Source organism: Oxyura jamaicensis, chromosome 2 (genome assembly GCF_011077185.1).
Source record: "Oxyura jamaicensis isolate SHBP4307 breed ruddy duck chromosome 2, BPBGC_Ojam_1.0, whole genome shotgun sequence".
Taxonomy (NCBI): Eukaryota; Metazoa; Chordata; class Aves; order Anseriformes; family Anatidae; genus Oxyura; species Oxyura jamaicensis.
In genome coordinates this window covers 60,827,066-60,837,745 of record NC_048894.1, presented here as the reverse complement: position 1 = coordinate 60,837,745, position 10,680 = coordinate 60,827,066, and the positions used below count along the sequence as shown (strand labels likewise).

The following is a 10,680-nucleotide window of genomic DNA, read 5'->3' as shown; positions in this document are numbered from 1 at the left end:
ATGAAAGTCATTTTTTGAAGTGGAAATGCCATGGAGGCATTTCAATTTTTTGAAGGAAATTTCCTCATTTTTTTGATGGAAACTTTTCAAAATCAGTTTAAATTTACAACTTGTTTCTCTTGTCCCCTGAATTATTTTTTTTTCAGGGAATTCACTTTTAATTTTTTTTTTTAAACTCAATTTTAAAGAAGTCAGATATTGAAAAATATTACAGCTAAATAAATGGTCTCATTTCTTGCTTTTCAGAATATATTTTAAGCAATTTCTTACTCAATTCATGCTTATGAATCAATTTCATGTCTAACTTTTATCTGACATTCTTAGATATTTTACAACAACAGAAAAAAAATAGATACATGAGGTCTAAATACTCCTAGCAAAAAACAAACAAACAACAACAACAACAAAAAAAAACTAAGTGATGTCAGAAGAATCATACAGTGAAAGATTCTATAGTCTCTAATATAATAGTGCAGTCAAAGGCTATGAGCCTTCTGGTTTTGCACTCTGATGCAAAATGTGCAGTCCACTACATGTGGTTATAGCAGGATTTGTTCTCAGCAGGGTTTTTTTTGTTTGTTTTGTTTTGTTTTGTTTTTTTTCCAGATTCTAGCTTAAATGATCACTTACTATACCAGATCTGTCAAATCAACAATAATTTATTTTAAGAAAGACATTCAAATAGACTAATAGCTTTTTTTTTTTTTGGTCATACAAATTGATATGCTTCATTCATTTAAGAACCATCTTCCGCCTAATGGGTGCAGACAGTTAAGTTAATAACGATCAGTACTGTAGGAATAGGAGATAGGAGGCAATTAATGCTGGGAGGGGGTGGGGGGTGGGGGAAGGGGGGACAACACAAACTGGAAGCAGGTTATTTTTTTTAAAGACAGATTTCTTGCATGTGCCCTATATTCAGGTTTCCAAACATCCAGCAGTTCTTTTACTTTACCCTTATGTGAGGAAACATGTCCTGCCACCATTCACTCCCATTAATCCTTCATCTTCTATCATAGAACTTGATCCTCCTTTCCCTTAGATGAATTTTACACTAACACAATTACTTCGCATTTACACAGATTGCAAAGTACAAATAAAATCTAAAATGAAGTTTTCACAGAATTCCACTGTTTCTAGTCAAAAATTCAAGAGCTTTTTGAAGACATATGGCAAAAAAGAGTCTCGTTACTGGTGTATAAAACTCACAAGGCATCATAGCATGATCATAGCTTGCATTAATTAATCACTTGCTTTCTTGCTTTATCAGCAACAGGTCACAATCATTGACAGTAGCTTAAAAAACCCTTCTTAACATTAATAAGGCTCCATCTTTTTTTTTTTTTCTTTTTTTTTTTTTTTTTCTTTTATTAATTCCAAGGACTTTATCAATGCCACAGTACTTCGCCCAATTACATCCTTTTGGTACCTCAACTGTCCAGTCCTAGACCACAATACTAGAGATTGCAAGAGAAAACCTCCAAAAGGAAAACATTAGTGATATTTTAGTGATACAAGGTGAGCTACAAGTCTTGCTACATGTCACCAAGAAAACATTTTCATCCTCTCCCATTTAGGCTGGTGAAGCATAGACTCAAATACAGAACACCACATATGTATAATGCTTAAGGTTGTTTAGTTTATAAATCAAACACCAAATTCAACTCAAAAAAGAGACAGAGAAAAGATTTTGGCCTATTGCCATTAAATGGTCTATATACAATATTACCAACCTTGTGAATTAAGCATATGACATTTCCAGCTACTTTTATCTGAAAATCTTTCTTGTCTCTTGCATTGAAGTTTAAAAGTACAATAGGATTTATATATACATATATGTATTTCCAAGGATTTAGCCAGATATCAGTGCTTGAGTGAACTATATAGCTATTCAATAGAAACTATAAAACATTGATACAAATATAAAGACATAATCAATATAAAAAGCTTATATTTATAAAAAATATTTTTAGGTAACAGTCTTCCCCTGAGGGTATACCACAGAGTTGGATTCATAAATATTACTCTGCACTGCAGCTTGGTTACCAAAGTTCAAAGTTCAGCTCTTATATGAAGTGTAAATTGCTCCAGTCACCCGACATCGCCACAGTGGTTGCCTTAGGATACGTTCCCTAGCTTGTTAGAGTGATAATGACACAGCATCAATGGGGCCTCCGAAAAATCTGGAGAAGATTCCTTCTTCCACATATGGAAGATACGAGAGCAGGACCTATAGGCTAGCAAGGGTGTGTCACATGACTGGACTTTCCATTTTTGTGGGCAGTTCACTGATTTTTTTGGACCCAGTCCCAACTATCTTCATTTTCCTTTCTGTTCTTTTCAGCTTCAATAATTTCTTTGTACCTCCGGCGGAAGAAGCCCATCTGTAAGTCAAAAAGAGATTACAGTGGTAAGTAACAGCATCATTAAATTGGAACTTACACTGACAGAAAATGTCAAAAAAAATAAAAAAAAGAAAATAGGTATCAATATATAATTTTTAAGCATAGAATCATAGCTCCTTGTTTATATCGGTATGAGATCAGACTGAGTCCCATATCTTCACAAGTACTCTGCTGCCTATAGCTGAACTACTCTTATATAAAGTGAAATTTAAAATAAAAATAAAATAAAAATAAAAATAAAAAAAGGAAGGAAGCACATAACATATCTAACAAGCACTGACCAGACAAAGCAAATACAGGTTTATTGGTTTCAAATAAAGACTACTGCAAATTTTGGATATGAACCTAAAAACCAGGCTAGTCCTTGGGTTCCATGTAAATGCTGCCAGAGTTTTATGAACTGTGCTCTCAGTGTCCACAAATGCATGAAACAAAAGAGAACAGAAAAATTCAATATGGCCATCTCCCAAACTCCAACTATCTGCTTTTTTCATAAACCCCTCTTCAAGAAAAGCCAGTATGGTCTATTGCTGGTGCTCCAACACAGCTATGAAGAGGTCCACTGCCATTTTGGCTCCCTGTTTCTAGAGTTAATAGCCCATTTATGTGTAACTACAGGTATTCTCCTCTTCCTGGCAGCAATGTCAACTCAGATCTCAAACTTTCTATTTAATGATCATTTACGTTAGGATCCTTTGGAGGAAACAGCTTCAGATTCTTATATTTGCTAAATGCAATCCTTGTGCCATTGCTACCAGTTGGGTAAGGTAAGAAGGTAAAATACAAGCCTGATCCTACAAAATGCAGAGCATCAACAATAGCCCCTCCCCAAGCTTTCAAGCTGATAATCACTTCTGCATATCTTCTCGTTTCCTAAACCCCTGTCCTGTACTTAGTTTTGTTTGTTTGTTTGTTTAAAAAAAAGCAGTTTTCATTTCAGTTTGTATAAAGACCTCTCGTATCTCTGTGGTTGTGGATTTTTTGTTTGGCCTTTTTTTTTTAATAAGTCTTTCAAATAAACAAAAGTTGTTTTAATAATAGACTTTGGTAGGCATTCAAAAACAACTCCTCAAGTTTAGTAGTACACCATTGAGACCACTGAATCAATATTTTGTTCATCTTAATTAAACATTTATGTAACTCCTACCACTCCAAACCTGTTTTCTTACTCCTGCTGGGTAAAACACGATGCTTTAGTCTTCCTCTATCATCTAGTTATTGCCATCCTTTATTCCCAAATTGGCTGTATGTAGGAATATTTTGTGCTGTTTTGTCACTACTAAGTTTCTGTTAAGTTGGACTTCTTAATTTCAGTTCTTTAGTAATTTTAATTTTCTTCAAGTATATTTTAACTTGCAGGGGTTTGGAAGGCAGCTTATTCAAGCTGATGAAAGCACTCTTCCAGCAGAGCTTCCTATAAAGCCCAGGTCCTTGCAAGTAAGCCCCAACTACATCCTGTATTCATGGCAACTTGACACCAGACACACACCACCTTTTCAACACCTGTAACCTGCACCATTTAGCTTCTGTGCAAAGGACACAGAAGCTGCAGCACAGTTTAACAATTTCCTTTTTTTTTTTTTTTTTTTTTTCATAATTATGGACCACAGCCCTGATGCACGCTACTAATCCAGAGATAGGTGTACCCTCCTGAGTGCATGGATGTGTGTTACACACACAGCTACAATCACTTTATAAATACACAAGAGACACATATATAAATGCCTAAAATCTCAATTTTACAGAGTTTGATCAAGTGACCTTCCAGAGGCCACCATGGATAACTGAAATCAGACCTGAAAAGTGATTTGTTCATAGTCTTGTACACAGGCTATGAACACAGTCTGCTCCCCAACCACCACAAGCAGAGCTTTATCAGCTGCTCAGTACATATAAACATGTTGATAATGGTCTGTTTCAAAAAATGTCCTTACAAAAGGGATATTGTTGCATTTTGAAGGTCCATGTCTCCCTCACTTCCCATTCAGAACAGTGGACTCAGGAATATAGAAAACAAAATAATAAAGAGAAGTCTCTCGTTCTCTGTTCTTCAATCTTGCTTCAAAAAAGCCAGATCAAGTTCCTTCTTCTGTAGAAGAAAAATATCATTGCTAGTACATACTTGTACATACAGCTATATCAGTGCAAAGGATGGATTTGGGGAATAAATCCTCAAGATAAGAATGTCATAAAATCCCAGTAAAACCTCACTGTTGATGCCAGTGTAATTAGTATCAACAAAGACTTAAAGCCAAGAACAAAAGTTTCCTTAGATTTTCATGCTCCAACATGGAGTCTCCAGTGAATAGTTTTATTGGCAGTTAACAAAAAAACAAGTTACTCCACCTCTGCTGTCCCAATATTTGTCCCAGTAGGATTAATCATAGGTACTTATTTTAGTCATAGGAACCTGCAGATATACTTTACATATGCTCAGGTAGCAGATGTGTTGAAGAAGTGTGTGACATTTTTGTATTATCAGTTTTTTTATAGCAGACCTACAAGTTCTGCACATAGACAAGAAAATTGCCAGGGGACTTGAATTCCTAAGATTAACAAGAGAAGTTCAATTTGTAGCTTTTAAAAACAGGTTTTAAACCCTTAAGGTTTCCATCCTTCATGCAACCACATCCTTGGTACAATAAAATCCTCACTTGAAGTTATAATCAAAATTATAGAAAGGCTTTTTAATTTCCTCGAGGGCCAAACAAACAAATGCAAACTCTATCCCACTGTTATTTTAATAAAAATGGTCTGTTTGTGAACATCTGCTTCAGGAATTATCTTTAAAAGTTGGTTATGATAGTTTTGGTATTCCACTATTTTGTTACTGGATACAGAACGTTTTTGTATAGCTATCCAGCAGGGCAAAAAAGTGACCTGAAGACCTTAATAAATATTAATGAAGTATGAAATACTGCACCTACAGGTGCCACTGTGAAGCTATGTATGTTCACTTGCTGTAAGTGCTGCAGGTAATCCAAAATTATGTAGAGGGCTTAATTTAAGCATAATAGAAATCAGAAATCAGACCTTAAGTATTTTTTTTATTGAACACTTCGTAAAATAATGGTCAGGGATCAGATATATTTGCCATACCCAGAAGGCAAGGGCATGCTTTGTTATGGGATACTGTTCCTTAGCATTAACACAGTATATTTCCGCTTAATGAGATAAAGGCCCTCTGATCACCAGAAAGATTTTTTGGGAACGGCTGTGAAGGAATCACAACATAATCATTGCCTCACGAGAGACCACATAGCCCACATATCTATCTCCTTACAACAAACTGATTTCATTAAAAATGACAGCGATATTAACCCATATGGTGATGACGGAGAAGTGCCTGTGGCAAGGTGGAGAGAACAAGCTAGTTTAACATGCAGTGAGAAGAGAAGAGGATAAAAAGGAGGACACATGGACCCAAGCTAGAGAAATGGTGCAACGGGATGATTATATACTGTCTCTTGTCACTGGGGCAGAAGTGACACCAGAGACCTATAGTCTCTGATATTTTTTGTGCTAATGCAAAGCCCTTAAGAGAACTTAGAAAACCCAGTGAAGACAGCTAGGACTCAGTGCTGGATGTCAAGCAGGGTAAAGGGGAGAAATTGTCAGCTATTGGTGTAATCTCATTTGTGGAAATGGAGTTTTCAGTGGACCAATGGTCTCCAGCCTGTTTCATGGGCCATGATTCTCTAATATTGTTTCTTTTCCATAAATATGTGTGTATGTATATGGCAAAGGAACACCCAAGTCCAGATTCATGACCTCATCATGCAGTGTGTGAGTGCACACCACCACAGCGGAGAAAAGGACTGATGATGAACCTGTGCCTGGAGAAAGTACTTGGATACTATAAGAAGATAGGTACTTAGATACTAGAAGATACTATAGGATACCATAGGAGCAATAGATCCTATTTATAGGAGGCAAGGAGAGAGTACCGTGGGAAGATAAAGGGTTATAACAGAAGAGGTAAGACCAGCCACCAAGGGTAACATAGGAAAGGAGAAAAGCAAACCCTAGCCAATGCTTCAACACTGGGTGAAAATGATTTTTGAAGGCTGAAGAGGCCCTTAGTTTTGGGCATTTTGAGTCAGTGTGAATGAAAGAAAGGTCTCAGGAGGTGGGCACTACTCAGCCTGCACCATGCTTTACTCTTAAACGTGAAAGACCTCACCAGAGGGGAACTGCCATGCCAGGGGCACCATGTCCCAGATCCTTTCCTCTGTGTGGAGGTAAGAGAGGAGAAAGAGGGACATTTAAACCTTGGGAAACATAGGGACAAAATCCTGAGGTTACAGTGATACTCACAATGGATTCACACCCTACACCAGGAAAAGGAGAGAGACACTGAAATATTTGCAAACCCACCAACTGTCATGCTACACATCTGCCATGATAAACTGCAAAGGGATGTTTCCTTGATTTTAAACAAATTCACGCAAATTAAGGCAGAACCAAGAAAAAAGGAAATAGCAAGTTGATTTACCAGAATAGACAAACAATGACCAGTCCGTTCTGGAGGTGCTTCGAGTAAGGATTATAGCTGCTGTAAATGGGAGGTGGGGGGGGAGGGGGAGGGGTTAGATTTAAAACCTAAAACCATCCATAGATTTTACACATTTACTTTAATTTAGTTATTTCAGTACATGCACATTTTTCTAGTATAACCTTACTGCCATCTACAGTATATTCTGAGCAGAAAGCACATTCCGGGCAAAACAGAACAACAAGCAATAGAAAATCTGTGTTACTTGTAGTCTAGGGAATTACACCTGATAGTGTGAAGTTATTTCTTGCCATGCAACAGCACTGTCAAGTCATCTATTCAACCTCAAGTATTCAAAGTCTCTTTCACTAGCATACACAACTCCCTTCTACTGCCGTGTCACGTTTAAATCCCTTAAAAATCACTGATAAGTCCCATCTACCAACACTCGCATGAAGATGCATTCTTCAAGCACTGAAACAAACTGAAAACTCCAGTCAAAGTCATTGCAAATTGATCACAACATCACAACAAATCATTGTCTTTTTTTCCTGCTGCTGCTTTCTTCATTCCCATCTGCACGTCCACAGGCTGGTCACTGAACTTTGTATTTTTCTAAATTCTGAAAGTATAAACACTTAGCTGACATTTCCTGCATTACTATCATGTGGCACTCTCTCTAGGGTGCCAACGATAAATATGTTTGAAGAATGAGGATATTACAAAATAAAATTTAATCCACAGTTGGGAAAAAACAAAGCTGATGAGAGTGCAAGTTATACCACTGTCTTTGTTACATTTACTGTTGGGTAAATGCCTACAGCATTTTTATCATACCCAGTGAGACTCATTCTGCCAAACAAAAAATATTTTGAAATGTGGATTGTAGAAGAATGGTTATGCTATATATTTATCTGAAAAAGTATTTTCCCATTAACATCTTCTATTAAGAAACAAGAAAAAAAAAAGATAGGAACAGCTACATACTTCTGTAAGTCAGCTCATAATGATATTTTACAGCAGTTTGCAGACTATAACTGAGCTAGGAACATAGGTCTGTGAACAATGTTCGTACAGAATCCATTATTGTATGAGAGACTTTTGCCACTAATGTCAATCAGCGAGGTGCAATATTTCATTAAATTTCTACTGCATGCTGATGTACTCAGCTGCACACACACAAAAAAGTATTGACTTTTATCCGTATGCCTCCACTGACAAACATCTTTTAATGGAGATTACTGACCACAGCGCAAACCAGCAAATAATGAGAGCAAATGAAGTGCTGACACGTGTAGCTAAGAAACAAAAATTTAAGAATCACCCCCACTGAACTAGGCTTTGACAAGGTACTTTGGGTTTGGTGCCTTAATCACAAACCACCTTTTCTCTATTATACAGTTACTTCATAAGAACTATCTAGACATACCTGCTTAAGAGCTACAGTCTGGATTTATATAAAATCATAAGGGTTGGAAAAGCCCTCCAAGATCATCTGGTCCAACCATACCCCTACTGCCAATGTCACCCACTAAACCATGTCCCTAAGCACCACCTCCAACCTTTCCTTGAACATCCCCAGGGATGGTGACGCCACCACCTCCCTGGGCAACCCATTCCAATGCCTGACTGCTCTTTCTGAGAAGAAATATCTCCTAATTTCCAACCTGAACTTCCCCTGACGCAACTGGAGGCCATTCCCTCTTGTCCTATATCACTAGTTACCTGTGAGAATAGACCGACCCCCAGCTCCCCACATCTTCCTTTCAGGTGGTTGTAGAGAGCAATAAGGTCTCCCCTGAGCCTCCTCTTCTCCAGACTGAACAACCCCAGTTCTCTCAGCTGCTCCTCATAGGACTTATGTTCCAGGCCCTTCACCAGCTTTGTGACCTCTCTCTGGATATGCTCCAGAATCATGAGTTTTTACTAACCAATCTCTTTAACTTAGGCTGAGGTCCCTAGCCATTAACCTTGCAACCCTTCAGAAAGAATTAAACTAGCCTTTTATCACCTTTTTGGGCGTGCATGCCTCATGAACTCTTCTCCCTTCTCAAATGATACCACAGTTAAAAAAGAGTATGCAGCTAATCACAATTAAAAGGAGATCAGGAACGTCACCCCCACCAAGATGTCACCAGCCAGCAGTGGTGATACCCTGAATCTCTGCAAAGCAGGCTGGTGCTGCTAGGACTGGAAGGGTAGAGCATTTCCTTTTGCAGACATAGATCACTGCTTCTTAAGTGCATTTCATTTTATTGCTGCCAAGATGGTAGGAGAAAAAATGCTTTGCACTTCGGTTTGCATGGCCCTGAATAATTCCGGCAGGCCTCCAGCTCCAAGAGGATGCACCGCTTCCTTCCTCCCAATTAAAGCACCCCTGCCACAGTACAGAGGGGTCATGAACAGATATTGTGTATCAGCTTTTCCTTAGAGGACTGGCAAACTGCCACTGCCTGGGCCCCCCTGTGAGAAAAAGGCATATTTGGAAAGTGGCCATAGGCCCTGGTTGTAGTTACAGGAAAGCTGTGTATTTGGGAGGAAGGATGATATCGTGGTTAAGGTAAGCTCGTGAGGACTCCAGTGGTCTGGCTTTGATTATTCAGTCTTTAGTTGACTTTTTGGGAGGCAAATCCCTTAGCTTTTCTGTAACATAGATCATCATTTGCTCAATGAAACGTGCAAGCAAATAAACACATATGCTTCAAACATCACTTTTCCCTAAGTGGCTGGTATGTGTGCGTATATATACACAACATATACAAATACTTCTGCAGCCAAGGAGCTGAGGCAAAGAGAAGTTGAGCAACTTTCTTAAAGGTAAGTTCACCTCTACAAACACTTTATTTAGCTACTCGGGGAGAATTTGACACCTAGCAACTGTACTTAATTCCGATTTATTGGGAGAGGGACATTGCTATTCAGAAAAGTAGTAGTGTACACAATATTGCAACAGACCACCTAACTTTTAAGTTACTTTCATCCAGCCTAGCAAACTGACTCAAGATATTAGTATTAGTACCTGGAGTGAATATTTGTAATCCTTTGTAGATTTTAAAAGGAAATCCATTTTATGTGATTTTGTAACAAAAGTAAGCACAGTTTTAAAACACACTTTTTAGTATGCATTTACTTTGAGAGTCTAAAAAAAAATAACAACAACAACAACAAAAAAACATAATTAAGTGCTCTTTTTTTTGCTAAGAACAGTCAGTCAATTAATAAACAGAGCTCATGCAGTCGCTAAATAAGCTACTAATTTAACCAAACGCTTTACGTCTGTCTCAAAGGCCAAGTTTTCAAAAACTGTCAGTAAGGCTAAGTACTCAAAGTGGATACACAAATTCAGACAAGCCTCATACATGCAAAAGGCGTCTTTAGGAGTGCAAAAGAGAGAAGTGCACACAGAGATGGACACCAGTAGACAATCTAATTTAGTATTTTGGTATTTTTTGAATATGTGTTTTGCTGTTGTCACTGATGTACTTGATGTGGAATTCACTGTGTGACAAGTCATATCAAGATCTGTATGGTACGTCCACACAGCAAGGCTACATCACACCCTGCTCTAAATGTGAAAGTGCAGCCATCAGACATGTTCCTCCCATGCAACTTTTGTCCCAGGAGTTGTTCATTGGATTCAATGGATCTGCTTGCTAATGAGGTGAAGAATAAAGCTGGTGGTTCTGGTGTCTACATTTGGAATATCTTCACCACATAGGTAAGATCTAGTTTGCCTCTGACATGACTGATACTCACCTAGCAATTGGTTCACTTGTGCAT

The 10,680-nt window shown here is 37.9% G+C and overlaps 1 protein-coding gene across 1 annotated transcript in view; it reads right to left on the bottom strand.

Annotated features, from left to right (window-relative positions):
* Nucleotides 1-694: 694 nt before the first annotated feature.
* The window catches only part of ITGA9 (integrin subunit alpha 9), a 225,542-nt gene continuing 215,556 nt past the window's right edge, over nucleotides 695-10,680 (bottom strand). Inside the window, exon 28 of the mRNA XM_035317295.1 lies at nucleotides 695-2,384. Coding sequence (XP_035173186.1) covers nucleotides 2,286-2,384 — 99 coding nt within the window. The 3' untranslated portion in view covers nucleotides 695-2,285. The remainder of the gene's footprint in view (nucleotides 2,385-10,680) is intronic.